The sequence below is a fragment of the Echiichthys vipera genome (genome assembly GCF_963691815.1).
Source record: "Echiichthys vipera genome assembly, chromosome: 7".
NCBI lineage: Eukaryota > Metazoa > Chordata > Actinopteri > Perciformes > Trachinidae > Echiichthys > Echiichthys vipera.
Window position 1 is genome coordinate 2,059,343 of NC_139832.1, and position 26,945 is coordinate 2,086,287.

The 26,945-nt window shown below is 44.3% G+C and overlaps 1 protein-coding gene across 1 annotated transcript; it reads right to left on the reverse strand.

Annotated features, from left to right (window-relative positions):
• Positions 1 to 232: 232 nt before the first annotated feature.
• On the reverse strand, positions 233 to 25,372 carry tdrd12 (tudor domain containing 12; the record flags this gene model as incomplete). Its single annotated transcript, XM_083916369.1, has 32 exons — positions 233 to 306; positions 809 to 869; positions 971 to 1,124; positions 3,715 to 3,828; positions 5,191 to 5,260; positions 6,323 to 6,441; positions 6,608 to 6,765; positions 7,602 to 7,694; positions 8,230 to 8,437; positions 8,625 to 8,806; positions 9,048 to 9,129; positions 9,420 to 9,634; positions 9,777 to 9,916; positions 11,454 to 11,571; positions 11,956 to 12,084; positions 13,102 to 13,293; positions 13,407 to 13,534; positions 13,678 to 13,831; positions 13,947 to 14,132; positions 15,283 to 15,393; positions 15,783 to 15,843; positions 16,095 to 16,160; positions 17,264 to 17,326; positions 18,708 to 18,773; positions 18,854 to 19,058; positions 20,146 to 20,317; positions 20,526 to 20,611; positions 20,757 to 20,812; positions 21,937 to 22,056; positions 22,198 to 22,334; positions 23,226 to 23,390; positions 25,349 to 25,372. The coding sequence occupies 32 exons, from the start codon at positions 25,370 to 25,372 to the stop codon at positions 233 to 235; spliced, it is 3,909 nt and encodes a 1,302-aa protein (XP_083772495.1).
• Positions 25,373 to 26,945: the final 1,573 nt, after the last annotated feature.

Here is a 26,945-nt window from a genome sequence, read left to right on the forward strand (position 1 = left end):
AGCATCCCTTTGATGTTAGAAAGCTGTTTTACCCATTTCAGGTCTCAGTCTGTGAAGACGGATGTTGAACGCGACGCGCGCTTATATTAAAACGGGTAAAGTATCGCGTTCAGGAGGTCAAAGGTCACAGCACCATTAAAACACATGAGATTCTCGTGACCCAATAATGACAGACGATGTGAGTGAAAGATGTTGTTGTTTCTTCTCCTTCTTATCTTTTTGTCCGTCGTCTTTAGTCGCTCTCACTGCCGCTCTCAGAGTTCACGTAGCAGTTGTCCTTCCCCGTGTTCTCCAGGAAACACACACCTGAGGACCAAAACCACGAAAAGTACGGTTTTCAGATATCAGAGAATACACTTCACTGGGATCGCCGGGAAATTATTCGACACCGTGGAAGGGAATGAAAAACACCAGTCTGCTTCATGAAACAAGCTTTTGTCCTGCGAATTAAACATGGATCTACTTTACATTAAAGACAGAGAGATCAGCATGTACTCTTTGGGGATGGGCATGAGTGATCCATTCCTCGAGTCCTCCTCTTTTCAAATTAACTTGATTGGTAAACAACAGCACTGTTTCTTTGGCTTGTGCAGCACCTCTTGCTTCTGCGCTTGACCCGAGACACAAACACCTTTGATTTTTGGAAACGGCTCTTCTCCTCACCATCAGAGAGGTTGTGTGAACTACATGACGGGGTTACTGTGCAAGGCCCAGGCGACGTGGATTTGGAAAAAGCGAGCACTAGACGGGCCCTCGAGGACTCGATGTGATCCCTCAAACTCTTTCAGATGTTCAGTTTGGTTCTTACCATTCGGGGTTGTGTCTTCATCATCCTCAAAGTGCTCCATGTCGTAGCTCACAAAGATATTCTGTTGGAAAGAGAAAACCTTGTTAGGTTCGACGTGGCATTTTTGTTTTTTGCTCAAAATGAACTCTGTTTATTCTGAAATTGAATGAACTCCTCAGTTACCTTGTTCCTGAGGAGTCTCTCCCAGAGTCCCTGCTGCTGTTTATACAGTTTGAGGACCGGCTCGTTGGACTTCACTTCCCAGCGGCAGCGGTCGGCAGCAATGTTGGCGTGAAGCTGCAGGTCGGCTCTGTAGGTCCGACCGTTCGCTCTGCCACTGAACACAACCAACAGAGAGAGCGAGAGAGAGCGCCAACCTGATCACACACACATGAAACAACACTGCAGGTATCTGTCAGATAATGCAACTCCCTTCCATGAAAACTCAGTCTGTGAAGTAACAAACTCGGCCTGCACCGTAGCCTCAGACACACTTCAGTCTGCCCTCGCCATCAGAGAGAGACAGGTCGGCGATTAGGTTTGAATCTCATTCTTTGGGTCCAATTCAGTTTAGTCAAAAACAACCATTTCCAGTGTTCTCTCTGTATTTTTTCGTTTGCAAGAACAACATTTTACTTCCCTCCACAGATTTGATAATATATGAAATGAACAAAGCCAAAGTGTTACTTAGCCTATTTTAAACCTGACTTAAAACAAACCTGACGAGTTAGAGGAAAGAGAAAGGAGAACGCTGCATGCACAAAACCGGGCAAACAGGGGCTTGCTTTGTGGAGTGAGGTTTTTTTTATTCTTCAATTTCACATCAAGTTACCGCGGAACTACTCTTCTTTTGGGTTTTGTACCTCAAACCTGTAACCTTGTATTGTCCGACCGACAGACCAAAGTCAAAGATCGTAAGTTTAATATCCGACTAAAACAAAAGAAAGGAGTCTTCATCTGTCTGTCTTTCACTTTTCTCGTTAACAGTTCATGTGGTCGCTCTCAGACTTGTCGCGTGTGAGCTTTTGAGATGTAGGGAACATATTCATTAGTGCATTTAGAGGGGACCCCCGTTAACTGAGACACAACCCAACGGCATGCTGGGTGTAGCTCGCTCTCCGTTACTCGCTGCAGGGACCAGAGAATGTTCTGGGTGTGACGATACAAGTTTGGAACCATCACAGTACAGGCACTTATGCACGGTTACAGATGTGGGCCGCGGTCTGAAAATGTGGCATACATACCGTTAATATTGTAAATGTAGAGTTGTTGTTTTGTGGTGCAGGACTTAAACAGTTAATTATCAAAGTTTTTGCCCATGAACCTCATGTCAAATCAACTTTACTGACCATCGTCGTCGTTTCAGCACCAGACTGAGTTAGGGCTGTGACGATACAGGTTTCGAGCCATCACGGTACAGGCACTAATGGACGGTTACAGATGTGGACCTTAATGTGGTGAATGTAGAGTTGTTGTTTTGTGGTGCAGAACTTAAAACTTGAAGTCAGAGTTCCCTTGACCGTTTAGCCTCCGGCTCGGCTGGCATTTGCGCAGTAGCAGCCAACGAGTGAGTAGCAGAGCAGGCTGCAGAAGGCAGGCATATTCGTAGCACAGGACGCCCCACACCCCTGTGAGCGTGTACGGCCACGAGGCCTACGGCGGCTCTGAGATCATTTCCTGTGCGCCTGTTGGGACGTAGAAAAAAAAAGGAGGGACCATGCGCGGACATTTCAAACAATGGCGGTGAAAGGTTCACGTTGGTGTGATGCGGAGGTGGAGTGTTTACTGCAGATTTGGTCGATGAAAAGATTCAAAAACAGTCGACAAGACGCACAAAAACTCTGAGGTCTACGGAAAGATCTGGAAACAAAGCCACGCATCGCCATGACGTCATCAATGCGTGTGACGTGTTACGGCGTGATGACGTATAGGCAGCAAGAAGCATTCGCCGAGAATGAAAAGAGCCCAAAATGGCTCCTATTAAGAGACACGCTTACGACGCAGAGTGTAATCTCAAGGCCATTAGTCACGCAGGAGAACACGGGAATAGAGCAGCAGCCAGAGAGTTTAACATGAACCAATCAATGGTGCCGAAGTGGAGGAAGCAACAAGGCGACCTCCCCTGACTGTTGTGTTGACGTTCCCTTTAGCGCAGGTCCATCTAATGGATGCAGAACGTAACCCCAGCCTCCACTGTGGCGTCTGTTCTATGCGCCTTATAGTGCGGGAAATACGGTACTTACATTGTATTTTTTAACCTTGAATTTATGTACATTGAGTTATAAACAGTATATTGTATTTTGCATCAGAATTTGGTATATTGAATTATTTAATGTTGAATTTATGAACATTGAAAAATGAAGAGTTAAATTCAGAGTCAAAACATCCAGATACTTATTTTCAATGCACAAATATTCAGTGCTAGAAATTCAATGGCACAGACATACTTCCGTAGTATCTTAGTTCCATCCTTAAAACCCACCAGACTGATCGCGAGTTGATCCTTTTACCACGTTTTATAGCATCAAATAACTAATTAAAACCAACTAAATGATAAAAAACGACCTAAAAATTACAGAAACCATCTTAAGTCCTATCCACTAACACAGAGGAGTCTATGAGCTAAGCATTCCAGATGTTTTGGCTTCAGTTTCAGGGAGCTGTCAAACCGTCTAAGGTCCCAACAGACATGATGAGGTTTCCCACATGCATTCATACCTAACTATTAAACTCTAAGCCTGAACTCTGTTTCTGAACCGTAACCAGCTGCTCAGAAACAAGCATTTTCATCAGCATGTGGTGTAAACGCGTGATGTTTAAGTCACACCCTCCCACCGGCGTAAAGTGCTGTGGATGAAAAGCTCCAATGAATGTGGGATGTGACGTGAAGTAAGTGAGCGATCATTGGCGGTTTGCTCCCGACAGACCTGTAAACGACTCTGTCAGGGTAGAAGTCACAGCGCTGGCTCTCCGCGTTCGTCAGCTTCACCGTCACTATCGCAGAGTCGGACGTCTGGTACCAACGGACCGGAGGGTGGAAACTGAAACACAACCAGAGAGAAGACGGATACAGTTACAGCGCAGTGTTACAAATTTGATCCACCTCTAAATAAAATGTTCTTTTGAGACACTTAAGGGGCCGTCCACACGAACATGGGTATTTTTGAAACTGTGTTTCAAAGTTTGGCCTTTAATCCACACGTAATCGCAGTTGCTGCTCCTGAAACCAGAGGTTTTTGTAACCTGGGACGAGAGTTCAGCATGTGTGGACAGGAAAACCATTGTTTGACATCCCACTCATCTCATCTCATCTTCAGCCTCTTATCCGGGGTCGGGTCGCGGGGGCAGCAGCTCCAGCAGGGGACCCCAAACTTCCCTTTCCCTGGCCACATTAACCAGCTCTAACTGGGGGATCCTGAGGCGTTCCCAGGCCAGTGTGGAGATCTAATCTCTCCACCTGGTCCTGGGTCTTCCCCGAGGCCTCCTCCCAGCTGGACGTGCCTGGAACACCTCCCTAGGGAGGCGCCCGGGGTTCATCCTTACCAGATGATCCTGAACCACCTCAACTGGCTCCTTTCAACACAAAGGAGCAGCGGCTCTACTCCGAGTTCCTCACGGATGCTGAACTTCTCCCCCTCTCTCTAAGGGAGACTCCAGCCCCCCTCCTGAGGAAACACATTTCGGCCGCTTGTACCCGTGACCTGGTTCTTTGGGTCCTGACCCAGCTTTCATGACCACAGGTGAGGGTAGGAACCAGGACTGAGGGTAGATCCAGAGCTTTGCCTTCCTCAGCTCTCTTTTCGTCACAACGGTGCGGTAGAGCGACTGCAGCTCCGCCCCCGCTGCTCCGATTCTCTGGCCAAACTCACGCTCCATCGTCCCCTCACTCCATGAAAATCACGAACCTTGGTTAACAGTAAGTTGCATCCATGGAGACTTGTTGAGCGCTCTAGACGTTTAATGTGTTCGTGATGAAGGCCCTGGTTATTTCCTCTTTTCGATAAGGGAAGTCAGAGGACGTCTCACGATATTGCTCAATGAAAAGACCTCGTATATCACCGTACTTAGATTGACACGACTCCCAATCCACAGTTTACTGAATTTTGCTGATTTTTAATTCATGAGTGACAGTCGCTGTGAGTCCACACGAAGGAATCTGCTCGGCCTCGGCTCTGCGTTGTTGTTGTTTTTCCCGGTATGACATTTTCCAGCCTTCTGATTGGCTAACATGGCCTTCCTGTTAGGAGTGCTGTTGCCACCTACTGCATGTGCAAGACATTGTTTGAGGTGGATTTTGCTGGTGGTTTCATGTGGACGGAGATATTCTTTATCCCAGCGGTGGTGTGGACAGGAATTTGTTTTTCACCAAGTGCAGACGTTGTAGTGGGAACGCTGTCACGTACCTTTTTGTGGAGTCATCACGGTCGGTCTCATAACTGCTGATGACCTTCTGGCTGCTGCTTCGATCGACACCTGGACACAGAAACAGATTATTATATTATATTATTGCACTTGATTAACAACCACAATGTTTGTCTCAGGTTCAGGAAAATTAAAGTCTGTTTTTGCATTTAATGTGTCTAAATGTGGGAAGCAGATACAGACTTATTCTTACACTGGGTCTTATTTAATACTAGTAAATACTATTTCAGCAGCACCTGGAGTTATCTGTTTCTGTGTAGTGACAACAGTTTTATTCTACAGTTTAAAGTCCGCAGACAGTGACTCATAACAAAAACAAATGTGAGTAATTATGCAGCTCTTTGTTATTAATAATCTACATGATAAACTTGAGGTATCTACAGTTCTTACTAAAGTTTACGCTTATTTGTTTTTTACCATTTTCACCGTGGCTGAGACAAACAGTCTTGTTGGTCATGGGGCAAAGTTCTCCTCCATCACCGATCCTGTGTATTAAAATTATAAATATATATAAAAAAAAGGTGTTAAAATCATAAAGCTTCTGTTCAGATCCACATTTAGACCAAAAACACTGAAGATAGAGACATTGGTCTGGTGCATGCCCGGAAACATCCTTCTCCTTCTCTCCCTAACAGCAGAGAAGCAGGACACCGTACAGTGTGACAGGGCTCTGCAGCACGGTCTGCAGCCTCCCACCGCCTCGGCTCCACCCAGGACACTTGAACGTCCCACTGATGGAAACAGTCCCACATGTTTGTTGTTGTTTACCTGAACTCTGCACACGGATGTTACGAAGACACGTACGCGGCGTGAGCAGATCAGAGATCACTTTAGTGTTTTTACCCCTCTACATGGAGCATTATTACGATTTCCACTCTGGAGGGTGGTTTCACGCCCTCACCATCTAAACCAACAAAAACAAGGCCCAAGACACCAACCTCATGTGCTCAGCTGACTTCAGATCAGCACGTTGGGTATTTCTTTGTCCAGTAGCTGCCGGGCTGCTCAACAGAGGTTCCTGATCACACACTGTAACCAGATGTAGTGTTGGTGCTGGTGGTGGTGGTGGGACCAGGGACTGGATCACTGCAGATACTGGACTAAGCGGCTCACATGGCTCCAGGTGAGGGAGGTCAGCGAGCCGGCTGACCTCAGCTGCTCTGAAGGTTTCAGCCAGAACTTCCTCCTCGGCTTTGATTCGGACCTCCAGAGACACCGGACCGCCCCCCGATCTACAAACAATGACATGACGTGCTACGATGTTGGTGCTTTGTTGTGTGTGTAGGGACTCTTCTCATACTGCTGCAGAGGTTTGCTGTTATTTTCAGCAGCATTAGTGGTTAAAAAAGACCTTTGAATGCCTTCACCGTACCGCCCCGAGCTAATCAGTCTCCTTACCCAGAAATGAGACCCGCCTCCTTTCTCTCCTGGCAGAGCGCCCTCAGCAGGTCCAGATGCTGCGGGTTGCTGACTCCCATCCCAGTGTTCAGGATCTCTGACAGTACGTTATAATCATTGATCAAGGTTTTTATTCCTGGCACCTGCGTCACACGGACCTTTAAATAAAAAATAAACCAAGCATTACTGTCGCCACCTCATTGGAATTATTACACAGACTGATATTTAAGGACAAAATGAAACGATCTACTCTGGATTTTTGAGAAACCTTAAACTGTAGACCTTGGACAGTGTGGAGGACTTTATGCTGGGCGGTTCAATTCATTCCCTATGAGAACAGCGGGATAAACGAAGTCCGCTGACAGAAGTAAAATATTTTTCTTTCTGAGTCAACTTTGCAGAGTGGTAGCCAACGAGAGGACAGACTCACGAACGTGCCTCCAAGATTTTCCAAAGCCAAATTCAAGCACTTTTCAAGCATTTCAAGGTGCATTTTCAGTCTTTTGCAGCACCTTACAGCTGTGTTAAACTGTGTTAAACTACATATTTCTATACAGTACAATCCTCAGTATTCAGTTAACTGATTTTTCACTTGTTCATCACATTAAATGAGATGTTACTGTCCTATAAACAACCAAATGATGGTTTGAGACAGCTTTCTACAGAAGGTCGACAAATGACATAAATATATAAGCTTTTTTAATAAACTCTGGGTTCTCTAACTACGTTGTTGGTGCTTCGTTTTATGTGGAGGGGCTCTTATCATGCTACTGCAGACGTTTGGTGTTATTTTGAAGAGTATTAGTGGTTAAAATGATGCCGTTTTGGATGCGTTCAGTGCACAGCCCTGAGCCACTCACCCCTTTGGGGCTGTTATCGTCTCTATACATGGTTGATCAATGACTCCATGGCTCATTTGATGGATTTTCACGCTGAAAAGTCCATGGGGTCCATTTACCTTCTGTCCGTCAGTAAATGGGATTTAAAAACCTACCATGGGATCAACAAAAACAGTGTTTCCCAGGCTGAGAACGGCTCTGGCTCGGTGCTGTAGACCTCGGATCTTCTTGGTGATCGCTCTGGTGACCTGTGAGGCAAAAAGATGTTCAATCACACGATCAACAACATAACTGGACGGATTTTTCTGCTCAAGAGCATAAAGTCCAGGATGGTTGAAGCTATAAATGTAACCTAATAACACCTGAGCATTAAATACTGGGTGTTTGTAAGTTTCCTCCATTTAAACTCAAGACTGAGAACAGTTTCAATGACAGCTGAAATTAAATTAAGGACCATTTTGAAAGGAAACTCAATTCTTCCACAACACTCTGAAAGTCTGTAGCTGACACTAAGGGCGCACTCCCACTGTCCGTCCGTCCCGTGCCCCGTACTTGTCCCCCCCTCCAGGCCCGTTTGTATGTTTACTATAACAGTAACTGTTCGTTCACACTGGATGTGACCACACCCACCCATACCTATCGTCACCTGATCACCCATGAGGTCACTGTAAGTGGGCGTTAAAGAAACCCTGAGACAAATATCTGTATTTTCGACCTACTAGTTAATCATTAGAGCAAATCAAACACAGGAATAGTGGAGATGTGAGGCGGTGAGCAGGGAACCTTGGGGTGCCAGTCGGTCTCTGCATCGACTGGTTTGACGCGGCAGACGATGATCTCCACGGCCTGGCCGGGCAGAGAGTGGAACTGCTCCGGGAGCTGGAAGATCTGATGGGATTTGACCTCCTCCTCCTTTCCCACATCAATAAACCGAACAAAGACGCTGAAAAACAGCAGCTCGCCTTTGTCTGGGACTGACAGGATCTTGACCCTGCCGCAGGGAGCACAGTGGTGGAAAAAAAGAGAAGTTAAAAGCATGCTGATAAGCCGTAGCCTCATTTAGCAAAGACACTAACAAACAAAAATACTGGTGACTTGTTCTCCGCTTTACAAACAGAGAATATCTTAATAAAAACAAATGTCCTCCAGTACGATCACGCCGTGACTTCACGCCAGACCTGTGGAAGGCCTGGTCCTCCTGCACGGCGTATAAGCCTCCCTCCAGCACCTCATTGGCTCCAGGTTTCTTGTCAGCATAATAAGCTGTCATCTCAGACGCCATGCTCTGGAAACCTCCGTCCTCCTTCTTAACGATACGACCGTAAAACACTGACGCCGTCTTAATGTGGAGAGGAACAACCTGGGAGCATTGGACACAACAAAAGTTACGTGCAATCATGGATTTCGGTGTTATAGCGGACGACGCTATGGTTGCTTGGTTAAAACTATGATATTTAAAGTCAACATTAATTAATAATACACAGTGAGCTTCTGGATCTAGGACAGATAATAGAAACGTAATTCATTCATCTTTATATGGTTTGCTCGATAATGTCGGTAAAGAAAGAAGTTCACACAACAAAGCAGAGACAAAGACTCACTTCTATGACTCCTGAGGCCGGAAGCGCCGACCGATCCAGCTGAGAAATGAATCTGTGACGGTCGGGACATGCGCTGCTGTCTCTGCAGAGGAAGAACACACACATCTTCTCTGTAATGTGTAACGAACAGCTGTAGAGTTTGTTGGGCAGATACAATTTCTGAGTGGCAGGAAAGAAAAAGACGATTTGATCACGGTTTTTCTACATTGTTACTGAACAGTGCCACAAAAATATTTAGAGAGGAGAGAGGGAGAGAGAGAGGGAGAGAGAGAGAGAGAGAGAGAGAGAGAGAGAGAGATCTGTCTCTGTCTCCCTATCGAAATACAAACCACAGAGACGTTTATCATGATATGAAGAAGTTGAAAAGCTGACCTGCAGACACCAAAGCTCTTGAGGTAGCTGCAGAGAGGCTTGTTGGTCTTCTGGTCCTCCCGGGCCACGTGGACGCCCTGGGCGAAGGACAGCAGCTCAGGGGGCAGCGGGGCGTTGGTTCGCCCCAGATAACGCAGGACCCCGACTACATGACAGGCGTTCCTCTCAGAGATCAGCAGCACCGACCTGGTGAGACGAGGGCTCCCCGTTTGATCCTGGGAGGAAAAGAAATCAGAGAAATGTGAACACATGTTATCCGGTTGCACCTTTTAGCTGCCGTCACTGAAACTGTGCTTATGTTGATGCATAGATTATTTATACAGAAGAAGCTTTCTTATGTGTCCCGTATGTTCGTACCCGCTCAGAAAGGTTTCTGAAGTTCTCAGCCATGCAGAAGAGCCGGTCGCCAAATACTTTGGGAGAAGTGGGGAAGCCGTAGTGGACGACACAAGTGGCATCTCTGACTCCCAGACACTTCAGACACTTGTTGGTGGTCACTGGAGGTCGAAGGTGACACACAAATAAAAAAGGAAATATTGGGGCTCATGCAGGAAGTGATACAAGGACACATTTTCTCTTATTTTCTTAGTATCCACGATTTCTTATTTTGATTTCTGGGGTTCACTCGTCTTTTCTTATTCTTACCAATATAAGAGAAATAATTTTGGGGACAGCACTTGTAGCATTACTGAAAACACTTGTGATTCACACTGTGACGGAAATTACAATTTACATGTTTATAGCATTACTGAAAACACTCATTTCAAACACTCATTTTATTAATTGTTCCAGGCACGTCCAGCTGGGAGGAGGCCTCGGGGAAGACCCAGGACCAGGTGGAGAAATTAGATCTCCACAATGGCCTGGGAACGCCTCAGGATCCCCCAGTTAGAGCTGGTTAATGTGGCCCGGGAAAGGGAAGTTTGGGGTCCCCTGCTGGAGCTGCTGACCCCGAGACCCGACCCCGGATAAGAGGCTGAAGATGAGATGACATATTATTTAATGTTTTATAACTGTGGTTGATTAAACTGCTGCGGTTCTTATTACAGCCTTTTTTTGGGAACAGCTCTCCAGTGAGATGCCACTTTAAAACATACACTGCAAACCTCTAGACTTGAAGCTCTCAGAGCGGGCTCCTATGTGAACGCAGCCACTCATTTGCTCTATTCTTGATGATGTTTATATCATGCGTTGGCAGCGGAGCAAAGCAAACCACCGATGGGGGAAAAACAGGGTGATTTACACTGTGACGGAATTTACAATTTACATGTTTTGGGCTCTGGACAAAATATTCAATCCTGGGAACACGCACAGGTACACTGCAAACACTCATGGGTCAGCATGGGTTAAGCATGAAGCTGCTTTTTGCCTTTTCTGGGAAATGAATGACTAATGTATTGCCACAAAAGAAAACTGTGATATGAGATGCTGTGAGTGCACACAAGAGAGATTGTCTTACACAACATGACATAAGATAACATAGAGAACACAATTGACCTTTGTTTGCCCTATATATGCTGTTCTGTAAGATCAATTATGACCAAACTTTATTGTTTGCATGTATGCTGAACGCTGACTTATGTTTTCAAAGCCAACCTTTGTCTGCTTTAATCTTTGTTGACCGACTTTTACCATAACAACAAAAAGGACCGACACCAAAGTAATCAGACAAATTCAAAGACAGGCAATTGACTCTGCTGTTTATGACCAAATTAAGAACAAGCTGACAGTGCTGTGTAATCCGCGTCATGTCCTCCCCCCCTGCACGCTCAACCCAGGCGCCACCCCTTTGCCTAACAAACAGAGTATTTCCAATAGATGAGAACACATTTGACACGGAGAACATCCTGCTGTGTGCCGCATGTGCCCTGGTCCCGATTCTCCGGACATTATTGGGGATTCATATGTGAAAACAGCAAGCTCAACATCTGCCCTTATATAGTGTTTAACAAACAAGTATGATTAAGTGGGTTTCATCCTTCAGCACACCGGGGTAAGAGCAGATTTGGATGGTTAAAATAATGTTCAGTTTACCCAGAATAACGTGAGTGCCGGGGCCGATGTCTTTCCTCCACTGCTGGACGACAAAGTCAAACTCGTGCGCTGACCTCTCGTGGGTCTTGAGGCAGAATGCTGATTTATTGCTCACGGCCTGGAGATTAGACGAGACACACTGGTTATCACAAGGAACACTTTGGTTTCTCTCTCTGCTGTCAGTTCACTGTCTGTGGATTATGGCTGTGGATGGAGAGTGGGAATGATAAAGGGTTTGCCACTCGTATTGTTGAAAACAAAACTTATCCTGTCCTATTACTGCATTACGTTCTGGTATTTTGAGGCTCCAATGGGAGTTCACACGATCTGTGCCTTCATGTTAGAACAATTAAAATGTGTTTCTTCATTTGTTACAATACCAAGCAAAGGATAGACACAGTGTCCTTCACAGTATGATGAGGCATAAACCGTATGTATGTTTACTGATCTGTTGGACTCATTTCAGTCCTGAGGTTTGGTAAAACCGAAGCCGTCGTTTCACCTTGTATACATCTTCAACCTCCTCAACAGAGTTGGCTACGATCAGAGTCTTCTGGACGATATCGGAGTTGAAATCCAACGCACCCAACAGTACTGAGACCTTACTGCTCTCCAGAGTCATGAGGATGTTCTGTAGGGAGAGGAAACATTCATCAGAACATGCAACTGAGCATTAGTCTACATCACAACAAACTTCTGACTCTTTGCACATTTTATATAGAGGTAGTCCTACAGTCTGTGGAGAACTATCTGCAGTTGTTATCCACACAGTTTGGAGTTATGGCCAAACTTCACAGGCTGTGTGCGGCTCTGCGGCCCTACAACAGGTCAAAACTACATAAGAACAGAGTAAAGAAACAAGTACTTCTTGTTTAAAAATGATTAAGATACAAACCTCATTGGACCAGAGATAATGTAAGACTAGGCTGCACTGTTTGCATCTTAAAACTCTGCGTAACGTTCAGAATACCCTTGCTATTAGCAGCACCAGGGCCGTTACGTTCTCACACTTTGTAGGCCTGAGCGAGTATCATTCAAAACAGTGAGACTGTATGTGATTGACCAGGTGAGTGTACCTATGTTCCCCGGGTCCTATGTTACCTGCTTTGTATGTGACCGGGGAACATAGGACCCCTTTTAGGGAAAAGGTCAGATGTTCCCTGCTTTGTTTGTGACCAGGGAACAGCAGACCTTTTTTTCACAATCAGTGCCGAATCCCCCAGAAAATAGGTCTATGTTGACCCAAACACTACCCCCAAACCCTGACTGTAACCCCTAACCCTAACAAAATGCTGAATTAAATCCGGGAAGGCAGTGGCGACCGGGGAACACATGACCTAGGAAACATAGGGATGACCCCATTGACCAGCATCATGTTGACAGAATACTGTTAAATTAATCACGACCATATTTGATAACGCTAACTTGCTGTTTGCAAATGCAGCCAACGTCACAAAGCAACCTCAATTCTAGAAAGTGTGTCACAAGTCCTTTACACAGAAGTCAGTCCACAGGTTGTTGAAGGCAACCAAGAAAGTAACATGGCATGTAAAAACCTCCACACAGAACCTATAAATACTGAACTAAACAGATATTTTAGGTTATAAAAACTTTAAGTTGTAACTATAGGTGATTCTTTGGGACTGACCTGTTGAACGTTACCATAGAGAGCAGCTTCCTCAGGGACACTCACGACTATGCTGGGCTGTGGCATGTGATTGGCCAACAAACCCTCCATGTGACTGGTCCATCTTTTCGCCACGACGACAAGCTGCTGAGGACAGGAAGTCCTCTCCTCGCTGGAGGTCACCTTCTGGAAATGCTGCAAAACAGTCGCCATCTAACAGGAGAACATTTGTGATTTAACGAAAATGTGTAGAAACGTTTTACTTTGGCGGAAAAGAAAAAGATAATGACTCGACTGCTGAGTGTGAATGATGAGCAGACCGTCACCTGATCTGGAGCCAGAGCGAAGAGCTGGTCGGCCTCGTCCAGTACAAGATGGTACAGACGCAGGAACAGGAAGCATTGACAGGACAGCAGACGGACCAAACTGAAGGGGGTGGTCACTAGCAGCAGACCTGGGTAAAAGGGTATATCTAATTTGCTTGTGACAGTGTGAACAACATAAGTCGCATTAAGCCTGTGAGTGTTCTCATTTGTCCAGGTCATCGTTATCCCCAAAGCAATTCCACTCAAAAGCTGAAGATTGTGCCTTGCTCACAGTTTTTGGGGATCCTGACAGCCTTGGCCTCGTCTTTGCCGATGCCCAGCACCACGATGGCAGGGTGGAGGACCGAGGTGACCTTTGTCTCCTCCAGCAGGTCGTACACCACCTGGGCCTTCTCCCAGCCTGGACACAGCAGCACCGCTATGGGCTGGACGTCAACACAGCAAGAACAGATCCAATAAGTGCGAGCGACTTCCACTGGAAACAACGACTAAAAATGGAACCTAGTGAAATAGTGTATTAGGCGTTTATGACGTATTCACCCCTGCGCTGGAGGTGAGGGAGCTGAAGATGGAGTTGAGCAGGATGTGGGTGAGGAGTGGGGCTAAGTAGCTGAGTGGCTGGTCAGTGTTGTGGGAGATGATGACGGCGTTGCACCCTCGAGCCACAGCCGGCCAGCTGTAGCGGTCAGCCGGAGAGAGAGTGCTGCACAGCTTCCTCCGCAGCACCTGGAGACAGATCGGCTGCTTCTTCAAACTCGGGCGGAGGTTCAACATGTTGCTCGGTGTCGGCATGAACACCGTGGTTAACTACATGGAGGTAAGCCCTCCTTCTCCAGCGCGTCTTGCACGAGTGACATGAATAAACAAATTATTTTGCAATCTAACTTTGCTTCGGGTTTGGTGTGAACACACAAAGATGTACCACGCAAACTAGCTTACATGTGACCTGACTCTCGCCAGATGACTTTCGTTGCGGCTTGCTTCCACCTTGACTCCGCCTCGCTCCACTCAACCATCTGGATTCGCTCCATAGGAAAATTATTTCAGGTTCCGCAAAAATGGTCAGGCCAATCAGGAGCACCGGGCGGAATTATATAGATGCGGCGTAGCGGAGAAACGACTGTGGCGGCTCGCATCGAGGAAGCAGACGTCAACATGGATGCTGCTCTTTCATCGCTGTTGTCCAATCTAGCGAATATTTCTTTTTTAAAAGAACGCCAGAGAGCGGCTCTGAAGGCTTTTGTTGGTGGAAACAATGTCAGCTGTTCCGTTTGGCTTTTCCCTGCGTCACTCATCAGCGTCACAAGTTGGTTTTGATGTGAGCGGTTGAAGTAGGACGTATAAAGAGGTTTATCCAATCATATGCAAGGATTTTTGATAAGGCCCGGCCTCCTGAAATCGCTTCCCAGTCGAGCGATCCAAGGTGGATGAGTGAAGCAAGGAACCAAATTCATCTGGCAAGTGTCAGCTTACATGTTCTTGTGCGTCCAAACACACAATTTATGACCAACTTACAATGAGACGAGGATGAAACAGAATATGGACGACATATCTGACACTGGTGTTAGTGAGAAAGACGACAACAACCAACATCATTACAGATAAGCACTACAATAGATCTGATAAAATAAACCACAGCCAGCATAATTTAAACATTATATTACCAACATACAGAACAAAGTAACAACATTTCCAGACCTAGAAAGAAGCTATTTTTTAAATTTTTACAAAAGGAACTATTTTTGCTACTTTGACTTAAACCTGTAAGTAAAGGTAACCCATGATAATACTTCAGGTTTCTCTCAGTCTCCTCAAATGTGTTTTTCTCATCTCATACTTGTTATTTTAAATGGAAACAGAGCTCATTCTTGTTTACCCAGCGGAGATTGTCAGTGATGGGGGCATCATCCAGGCTGTTGCAAGGCTCCACTGGGAGGGTAGAGTGCACCAGCAGCCCATCCCTCCTGGGATCACTGGCAACATTAACCTGAGGGCGGTCAGGAGGAAGAGAAACAAAAACATAGCAGACAGAAAATATGGTGTTAACATCAGATAGACCAGTGTTTACCTGCTGCGGTGCATTCTGGCACTGATGTATCAGGAACCTCAGTGTGAAGTGATTCAATTTGGCCTTAACTGACCATGAACTAAAACTTAGAGCAGTTTTTGAGCAAAAAGGGACAAATACCATGTACTTAATGTTTTTAGGCCACCATCTACTAACTAACAGCTAGAGAATGATCTCCTTCTTCAGTCCGGCAGGTTCAGCCTCTTTACATGGAGCCACTGCTTGAACCACTGGCCCACTGTGCCACTAGCCCCCCCGCAATGCAAAACACTTTGTTTGTAAAGATAGGGTGAGGTGAGAAAACCGACCTCTTCGTCTGCAGCGTCTGGGTCAGGGTTTAGAGGCTCCGGGTTCAACCACTCCAGAAGGCTGCGTCAGACACAACAGTCACAATTCAAATCCTTGGATATGATTAATATAGAAAAAAGTGTGTGTCAGGTCTGCTTTTGAGTCATCGTCTTGGTTCACGGTCGGACAAGCGGTGCCGTTGCCTTTTTATTAACTCAAATCAACTATTTACTTTTTTTTGTAGCCACCAGATGTGACCAGAAATCTGTACAATAAAAAAGCAGAGACATTTATGCGTTTGTGAATCCTTTTCTGTCTGAGCTGCAGCACACCGTGAACAGGCCCAGTCCTCTTCACTCCTCCACGTCTTCTCTGCTGGTCCTGACTTCACTGATCTACTAAAAAGACAAAAAGAGAGGGCGCTCAGACACAACATTAACTTCCACCTGGGATCAGAATGTGTCTGTTGTGCAGACAGTGTCAAGACTCGGTTCTGTCAGTACCCTCCTCTCTTCCTTTTGTGTGATTTTGTCTCCCTCTGTCTGTGGTGCCCTGCATGTGTGTGTCTCCCTCTGTCTGTGGTTCCCTGCGTGTGTGTGTCTCCCTCTGTCTGTGGTTCCCTGCATGCGTGTGTCTCCCTCTGTCTGTGGTTCCCTGCATGTGTGTGTCTCCCTCTGTCTGTGGTGCCCTGCATGTGTGTGTCTCCCTCTGTCTGTGGTTCCCTGCATGTGTGTCTCCCTCTGTCTGTGGTTCCCTGCATGTGTGTGTCTCCCTCTGTCTGTGGTTCCCTGCATGTGTGTGTTTTCCTCTTGTGTCTCTCGTCTAGGCCCGGTAGACGTTTCCCCCAAGCTGCAGCCTGTTACGCTGATCACCTGGATCACTACTTGTACCCTGAGCTGACAGGCATGCAGCGCCGGAGCGTTGTATCCCTTCGTTGGTAACTATTCCCCCCCGGACCGGCGTTCCCTTTCTCGTTGTGGTTTCACGCTGCCCGTCGCTGAGTTTATCTAATCGTGTTTGTTCTTTTCCTCCGTAGTTTCCCGTGTTCCTGTTCTCCCTCGACCGTCTTGTTGTTTGTACTGCTTGTTTTTCCCTGTAGTGTTTTTGCGTTTTGTTATTATTATTAAACGTTTGTTTGTACTTTTACTTCGTGTCCGCATTGGGTCCACCCGTTTTTGTGCGTTATCTCTGTACCGTTCATGACAGACAGTATCTTAATCTAATCTTTAATGACCTGATATCCACACTGTACTGTGGTCATGCTGTAACAGAGATTGGTTTAATGAAAGAAGACTTGAACACATTTTACTGTACCTTGTTTCTTTATCTGCCGCACATGCAAACTGACTGCTCTCACAAAAGCCTCCAGCTCCACTTTTTCCACTAATAAAAACATACATAAAGCCAAAGCACGCAGTTAGTAATTATAACATTAAAAAAATCAATCAGCTCAATTAATTAATCTTAAGATTTGAAGTAAGAAAGCATCGAACTGCCTCACCTCGGGCTCAGCAAGGCTTGTTTGGGTGGGGCTACAGGCTCGCTGTTGTTTAAAGGGGTCAATCTGTGGGACAAACAGACACACGGGGAAATGTTTGATGTACAATTACCAAAGCCGTTTATTTTGTACATTGAGCACAAGTTTGATGAAAAACAGTGACAGTTCTGATTGAATCAATTTCTCTAGAGGTGGTGGAGTGATTCTAACATCAACAGGTAGAGGTAGTATCAGACGTAGTATCAGTTTCGGTGTGCGGGTATTTTTTAGTGAGCCCATGGGCACTGAAGAAGAACGTTTATGCTGCCAACAGAGTGACATTTTTCACCGTGGCCTGGAATCATTGAATACTGCAACACGCTGTGTGACTGCTCTGGAGGATTCCCCATCCCTCGTCAACCGCACCGGACACTTTTTTCCCATGTCCCCAGAGTAAATTGGAAGAGCGACCGATTCCTAAATCAATCACAGATGGGCTCCTTCCACTGTAATGGACTTTACTATGAGAGGAGCTGGTACAGGGGCCAGTAGGTAAGTCTTTAAAACCCTCGTTTAATAAACTCTGGCTTCACTAACTACGTTGTTGCTGCTGCTTTGTTTTGTGTGTAGAGACTCTTCTCATGCTGCTGCAGAGGTTTGCTGTTATTTTCAGCAGCATTAGTGGTTAAAAAAGACCTTTGAATGCCTTCACCGTACTGCCCCGAGCTAATCACTGTTAGCCACGTCAGGCTGTTAACTGTCGGCTGATTATCAGTTAATAGTTGTTAAACGAAAAGACCATGGGATGATTTTGCACTGGAACTACACTAAAACACGTTGAGAGTCCACTGGTGCTGCTGCAAATGTAACTGTTTTTCAGGAGCATATTTTACAGCTTGTTCCACACCTTCTGTGCTTTTTCAATAGATTAAATGTGGCCAGAGAATTGGGACGTGGTGTTAAGTCAATCGTTAACTTAAAATGAAATTGTAAAAGGTGCGTTGGCAGCATACACTTCCTGTTCTGTGCAGGTGCTGGATGCTGCAGTCGTCTCTTCAGGTGGACAGTCTTTCAGTTCTTCATGTTGACTGACCTGGGGAAAAAATGAAACAAGCTTTTGGATTTAACCAAAAATGTTATGAATTGAACACAGCAAGAAACCACACAACCACATTCGTATGGACTCTATTACAGCGGGCAGAAGAAAAGGGGTAGAAAAATCCCTACGATACCCCTGCTGATGTTGTAAGAGCGTTCAAATCCTAGTGCTGCCATTGAACTTGAGAAACACTCCCTGTGTTGTACATGTACTCACACTGGGAGCCACCTGCTGGAAGCTGCTGCTGGGATTCAGATACTTCAGGAACCTGTTTGTGACGGGAGTATTCTGTCAGTGTCACCCCGTCATTTTTAAAAGACATGAAACACGTGAGGGGCACTCTACATATGTGATTGAGGCAATTCTCACCTGAACAGACTGAGATTCTTGCTCAGATCTGCAGCCAGAGACGAGTCCGTGTCCTCCGACGAATCACTGAACATGAGAGCAGGTCGGTTAACTTGGAAGATCCCTGTGGTCAACAGTGAACTGGTGAAGTGAACGTGTGCGCTCACCTCTCTGCAGCAGCAGCAGCGGCGTCTGAGGCTTTCTCTGATAGGCTGCCTGGAGACAGAAGTTCGTCCTCAGAGGTCTTCAGCTCATGTTGGATATTTACTGGAGAGCTGACGGTGTCGCAGTGGGCAGAGCTGCTGACCTGAGGTTTTGAGGATGCTGTCGGCCAATCGCTTTCTCCGGCTGCAGCCAGACTTTGTGACGTCACTGAGGGTTAAACGAGGTTACAGTAAGTCTGAAACACCATTTCTGATTAGAATTAAAGCTTGAAGAAATAGCTGATAACAAGCATCTGTTCAGACTTCATTACACGCAACCACCAAACTAAAGTGCAAAATCATCCCATGGTATTTTTCGGCACTTACATACATCAAATAAGCCACCAAACCTCTGCAGCAGCATGAGAAGAGTCCCTACACAGACAACAAAGCACCAATGGGCTCCTCACTTTTTGACTGACTTTGGTAATCCACTTGAATGGACTTAACTTTACTTTGGAGGAGCTGGTACCCGCACTACATACATCAAATAAGCAATCTAGACAGAGTCCCTACACATAAAACGAAGCACCACCAACGTAGTTAGTGAAGCCAGAGTTTATTAAAAGAGTGTTTTAAAGACTTACCTACTGGCCCCTGTACCAGCTCCTCTCATAGTAAAGTCCATTCAAGTGGATTACCAAAGTCAATCCCAAAGGAAGGAGCCCATTGGTGCTTTGTTTTGTGTGTAGGGACTCTTCTCATGCTGCTGCAGAGGTTTGCTGTTATTTTCAGCAGCATTAGTGGTTAAAAAAGACCTTTGAATACCTTCACCATGCTGCCCCGAGCTAACCACTGTTAGCCACGTCCGGCTATTAGCGACTCTACCAAATTTCTACGTTAATAGTTGTTACACGACTTATTTGATGTATGTAACTGCCGAAAAAGACCTTGGGGGTGATTTTACGCCAGACATTACACTTTAACAAGGGTTCTTTGACATTTTCAGACTTAAAAAAATATAAAAATATATCAGCTCCAATCTGTCGCTAGACACTCCAAAGTGGGTGTAGAGGATTCACCAACTGTGGAGAGGACTAAGCCTTAAATACATAACACAAAGTGAATATTTAATATAAAGTGGACAAAAATAGGAGAAAGTTTAAAAAAGGGACGGTTCACCCCAAAATCCAAAAGATAATTTATGCCCTGGCTGCACGTGCCTCTACATATGCAGACACAGAGCGTAGTCGCTGTCCTTGCTTGTCTTGAAACATATGACGGCCCTGAACAGGAAGTGACAACAGTGTGTTTACCAGGATGGGTTTGTGCGGTCGGCTTGTGTGAGGTCGTGCAGACAGTTTGGGTCAAGATGCTGGAGGACAACATGACAGGATACTGGTCCCCTTCATCCGGCCCGCCACTGTCAGCTGACTCTCTGATGTAATACGCAAACTTCTTGGCCACCAGATCGTCGTTCACACAGATCTGTAAAATAACCACAGCTCTGATAAATAATTTCAACAAGGAAATGTAATTAAAAACACAACACAATATACAAAAGCAGACTCAGAGTAGCACATCCTATATGTGTTCTTATCTTATGTTTGTATAAAGGTCTGGGTTAAACGTAATGTGTGAAGCTCTTTTTCAGAATCAATGTGCTGAATTCTACACGGAGGAGTCAAAAGTTCACCTTGATGTTCCCCAGGGTTAGGTAGAGCTGAACGGACGTGGAGTCGGACTCTGTTTCAAGCAACACACCCTCTGTCCCAGTGGATGCTGATGGAAGGAAGCAAACTTTCAAAGTGACTCAGTAATCAATGTTCTCACAGTTCACTTCAGGACACATCAAACCTTGCTTCCCAGATGTAAAACTACAGGAAAACAAACAAACATCAGTTCATCTGTCTGCCATGTTGGTCACCTTGCAGCAGGTTGTGCAGGTAGAGTGTAGCAGAGCTGTCCCATTGAGTGGACGGACTGCAGAGGAACACAACACAGAGATAAAGTGGGTTACGGATAAGATCTGAAAAGCAGTATTTTACATTTCTGAAGCCCTGTTCAGACGAAAGATTTGCACCGAGAAGAAACCGTTTTTAGACCGTTGCAGCGGCGTGGACCGACCCGTCTAGTCCGGACTCAAACCAGCTGATGGTGTTTCCTGAGACTCAGCTCGTCAAAGCTCCAGCGGCTGGTTTTAGAACGTAACAAACGTCACCTGTTTCAACAGCCAATTAACTCTCGCAAAGTCCGCTGAAAGGACGTTATGGACGGAGGCTCAAGAGGCGAGAGAGCGAGACAGAGAGAGAGAAATAGGGTGGAGCAAGCAATACAATAAATAAGCGCTGTGATCCAGAACAAAGCAGTGAATCATGGAAATAATAACTAAAAATGCAGCTGTAGCGAGTATCTCACTGTCTCTATCTCTCATCTCATCTTCAGCCTCTTATCCGGGGTCGGGTCGCGGGGGCAGCTGCTCTAGCAGGGGACCCCAAACTTCCCTTTCCCGGGCCACATTAACCAGCTCTAACTGGGGGATCCTGAGGCGTTCCCAGGCCAGTGTGGAGATCTAATCTCTCCACCTGGTCCTGGGTCTTCCCCGAGGCCTCCTCCCAGCTGGACGTGCCTGGAACACCTCCCTAGGGAGGCGCCCAGGGTTCATCCTTACCAGATGATCCTGAACCACCTCAACTGGCTCCTTTCAACACAAAGGAGCAGCGGCTCTACTCCGAGTTCCTCAGGGATGCTGAACTTCTCCCCCTCTCTCTAAGGGAGACTCCAGCCCCCCTCCTGAGGAAACACATTTCAGTCATCATTTATATTTTAAAATGCTACAAATTAAATCCAGCTACCAAAAAAAGGCCTGAAAAGTCAGAGGATAGCACAGAAGTACAGAGAGGCGTTGCTATGGAGATGATACAGCGTCTCCTCCGGTCTCACTGGTGTGAACTGGCAGGTTCCAGAACGTTGCAGACTGCAAGTTTCAACTCGTCTGGTCTCAAATCTTTGGTCTGAGCTGGACTTGAAAGGACTATTGATGTGTTAAATAGTGTGTATCGTGCAATACATCAGCAGTTCAGTCGTAAGCAGTGAGCTCGTCTTACATGAGCTGTGCCTTCTCCTCAAAGACAGACACTCGCAGGGTTTTTGGTTTGACCCCTGCCAGGTGGAACCTCCTCACCCAGAAAGGCAGCTGGAGGAAGGTCTGCATAGCGATCCGGATCCTTGTTGGATCAAGACAACAACACAAGGTTCAAAATCAAACATAGTGAGACAGACATCTTTCAGGTCCAGGGCTAAAGCACTAACTTTCAGAGTTTGGTTGCCAAAGATTTTATTAGTATATTATATAGTTCTGGTCTTACTGGTCTGAGGGGACGACGAGTCGCTCTCCGTGGTCGACGAGGAGACAGCGAGCCTGACAGGACACCGAATCCATAATGATCGACTCCACCACAGCCCGACACCACGACTTAATCACTGCCCAGTACACCACACACACCTGGGAGGAGAGCAGTAACACACATCCAAATCCACCATTAAAGGGTCACAAGAACATCCCCACCTGTGTAACAACATAAGAATACAGAGGCCTAATTTATAAAGAAACAAAAACCTTGCGTAGACAGGCAGAAATGGCAAAAACTTTGGTATTTACAGGAAAATTAAAGCGTGCGTATTCCTACGCCAACTATCACCCGTGAGTAGAACTCCCGCAAAGTTTTGCCGACTCGGCAATCAGCGACACTCGATGAAATACAGCTGAGTCAGCAGAAAAAACACACACATTATGTACTCCACGCTGTAAATAAAGCCTAGCTATAGTTGTGGATAGGCTGTACTAATAAAGGACTTTACTGTTGACAAGCCGTTAAGATGCAGTTTGAATTAACTATCAAGTCTATGTCACGCCACGGTGAGAGGTGTCCTGTCTTGGGTTTTTTGTCTTGTGTAATTCCTGTTTTATTTTGAAAGTAATCTTCCTCTCACTTGCTCCTTCCTCCTGTGTCACTGTCTGCTGTGTTCCCTGATTACCTGATTGTGTCCACCTGCGTCACCCTCCCTCATGTGTTCATAGTCCTTGTCTTCCCCTGTCTTGTTGCCAGAGTATATCGTCATGTACCTCCAGCCATTGCCACAGCTTTGTCTCTAAGTATTGCCTCGTTTGTGTTTCGGTTTCCTTGAGCCCCCTAAAGAAGAGTACATCTTTGTTTTCTTGGTCAGCTTGTGTAGCTAGTTAAATTTCATGGTGCCTTTTTGATTATTTTGATGTAACTTTCAAAGATCGTTATTCTGATCAGTGTAGTTACAGCCTGTTGCCTTTTCCTCCGGCAATGTTTTGGGAAGGATTCTATGCAGTTTTATAAACGAGGCCCCAGGTGTGTTGCGTTACCTGTCCCTCCTCTAATGATGTGAACCTCAGCTTGCGCAGGTCTTGAGTGACATCGTGGTAGAAGAGGTTCATCTCAGCAAGCAGACTGTTGTACTGGTCTGTGGTCTCTGCGTCGCTGCCAGGACCCCGAACGACCCGACCCCAGAGGCAGGACGGGTTCTCGACCTGCAGAAGCCAGAGGAAGTGTTTCAAAGAGGCAGTGTTTTTTATTAATGACAAGTTAAAACTGCCACAGACGGGCCCAGGTAACGCCGTTTACGGGTGTCCAGCTAAGTGTGGCAATGTATTGTAAAAACGGCTTCACTTTATTTCCTGCTGAAAACAGAATTAATTGAGACAATGAACCGAAACCAAAAGAGGAAGGAACTTTTCTCTGACTGAACATAAAAATAACCCAGAAGACATAAAATTAAAAAGACGAAACACCAAAAAACCAGAAACTCTTCACACCGGCGAGACCAAAAGCATCATTTACTGGTTCAATAAGATCAGAACTGTCACTGCCTAATTTTCTGGCCTCACAGCGAGAAGGTTCCTGGTTCGAATCCCTGCTTGGGCCCTTCTGTGTGGAGTTTGCATGTCGTCCCCGTGTCTGCGTGGGTTTTCTCGGGGTTCTCCGGTTTCCTCCCACAGTCCAAAGACGTGCAGGTGTTCGGTTCATTGATGACTCTAAATCACCCGTAGGTGTGAATGGTTGTCTGTCTCTGTTCGTCTCTATGTGTCCTGTGATAGACTGGCGTCCTGTCCAGGGTGGACCCCGCCTCACGCCCGATGTCAGCTGGGATCGGCTCCAGACCCCCCACGACCCCGACAGGGACAAGAGGTTGAAGATGAAGGAATATATACAATACCGTCTAATATGCTGTTTACAAATAAACAAACTTGTTTTTAATGATTTAAAACAAGAAAAAACACCTTTACCAAATTATCAGTCATCCTCCCGCCCATGAACTCTTTTTTCAGGCAACTTAATGATTTTTAAATGATCAATTTCTGTTTTTGTTTGGTAGTTTTGCCTCATTATAATCAAAGCCAGGTTCATTTTATAACCACATTTGAAACAAAATAACACTTTTAAGGGAATGACGCATGCAAAAGTACAACTTTAATAATGTTATATATAGAAAAGTTGCGCTAACAATAAACATAAATATTTTTTAAATTAACACACATGAAAAACATAAAGACAACCCCGAAAAAGCACCAGTATTAAGTCACTCTGATAATAATATTCAGGATAAAACACTATTCTGCATTTCAACCATTTCATTGTATTATGTCAAAACCACTTTTGCAACGCAAAGACTGATATTCCTCATCACAAGGCTCATTTTTGAATAATATATTTTTATGATTTCTTATAATTTTTAAGGAATGAAGGAAGATCTTATAATCATACTAAAAATGAATTTCCAAATGTCAAAGGAACTGCAAAAACAATGCTAAAAATAAAGAAGATATACATCAAAAACAAGCCTTGTGAGGAATTAATTAGTCTTTAGATTGGAAAAGTTCTTTGATATCCCCAGGTCAAAAGATAATAGATTTAAGTTTTGTAACAAAATAATAAAAAAATCCTAAAAAAATATATATATATATATTATTAATAAACAAGTCTTGTGATACATGAGTAATATTAGTCTCTACGTTGCAAAAGTGCTTTGACATCCCCAGGTCAAAAGATAATTAAGATTTATAGATTTAAACTTTGCAAAAAATCATAAACAAATCATTACAAATATATAATTTAAAATATATTATTCAAGTCAAGTCTTGTGATACATGAGTAATATTAGTCTCTACGTTGCAAAAGTGCTTTGACATCCCCAGGTCAAAAGATAATTAAGATTTATAGATTTAAGTTTTGTAAAAACTCATAAAAAATCATTCAAAATACATTATTAAAAAAAAAACAGTGTGATGCATGAGGAACATAAGTATTTATGTTGCACAGATGGTTTAAGTGCATAATAGTGTTTACTATAGTGACTTAATACTGCTCCAAAAACCTCCTTAAACTGTATTTTTCTTTAACTGCATCCTCATTCAGACTGACTGTGTTCACATTAATAACATATTAACCGTCAATGTTAAATAATTAACTTTAGTAAATAACAACTTACCTTCAAAATAGATATTTTCAGCATCTTGTGTTCCCACCAACGACTGGAAAGCAACAGACAACCGCGTGTCGGCTATGCTAACGTTAGCCACAGTTAGAGCGTTAGCCACAGTTAGCGCGTTAGCTACTGCTAGCAAGTTAGGTACCGTTAGCAAGTTAGCTACAGTTAGCAAGATAGCTACATCTAGCAAGTTAGTTACCGTTAGTTACCGTTAGCGCGTTAGCTACCGTTGGAAAGTTAGCTACAGTTAGCAAGTTAGTTACCCTTAGTGCGTTAGCTACCGTTGGAAAGTTAGCTACAGTTAGCAAGTTAGTTACCCTTAGTGCGTTAGCTACCGTTGGAAAGTTAGCTACAGTTAGCAAGTTAGTTACCCTTAGTGCGTTAGCTACCGTTGGAAAGTAAGCTACAGTTAGCAAGTTAGCTCCCGTTAGCACACCAGCGTTAAACTCGCTCACTGAAACCTTGAAATGCGCCCAAATGAAGCCGAATGTGTCCGAGGTTAATTTAATCAATGTTTTGTATTTTTTTACTGTTTAATTTCCTTCAAATTTAACCTGAAAAACGCGAGTCCGTTCAAAACGCGCCGGTTGGCGTTGGTAGGCCGCTGCGTTCAGCCTCAACTTCCTCCGCCGACACAAGTTCAAGTCCCGACTCCTCTCCATCAAAAACACATAAAAAAAAGTATATTTATTAATTATATTAATTATTAATACTAATTACAGATCTTCAGCAGCGGTCCGCGAACCACAGCAGCCCGCCAAATTATTATTTTCTAAATTAATTTTATTTTTTCCTCTAAAAATGAAAATACTCAAATTTAAATCATTATATTGCTTTTGTTTTAAACCCACAAGATAAAAATCTTATTGTTTTTTAACTTTCTTGGTTTTTTTTTTATTAGTTTTGACTTCATTTAAGTTTTTATCAGTGAATAAATGTATTAAAAGCATGTGCTTTTGTAAAGGCAGCTCTCTCTGGAGTAAAACGTTTATTGTTTTTAAATTAATTAGATTTCCCCCCTCCAAAAATTAAAATACTCAAAGGTAAATCATTATATTGCTTCTGTTTTAAACCTAAATGATAAAAATCTTATTGTATTTTCCCTTTCTTGTTTTTTTTATTAGTTTGGACTTCATTTATTTAAGTTTTTATCAGTGAAAACATGTATTAAAAGCATGTGCATTTGTTTTGTCATGGCCGCTCACTGAGGATTAAAACATTTATTGTTTTTATATTAATTTGTTTTTTTACCTCTAAAAAATAAAATACTCAAAGGTAAATCATTATATTGCTTCTGTTTTAAACCCACAAGATTAAAAACGTATTGTATTTCCCCTTTCTTGTTTTTCTTTATTAGTTTGGACTTATTTTATTAAAGTTTTTATCATTATTTATTATTTTATTATTATTAGAACTAAAATTATCTGCATTTGTTTTGTCAGAGGTCAGGAGGTCATGACAGCTCAGTGTGAAACATTTATTTAATTTAATTTAATTTAATTTAATTTAATTTAACTTAATTAAATTAAATTTAATTTAACTTAATTAAATTAAATTTAATTTAATTTAATTTAATTTAATTTTATTTTATTTTATT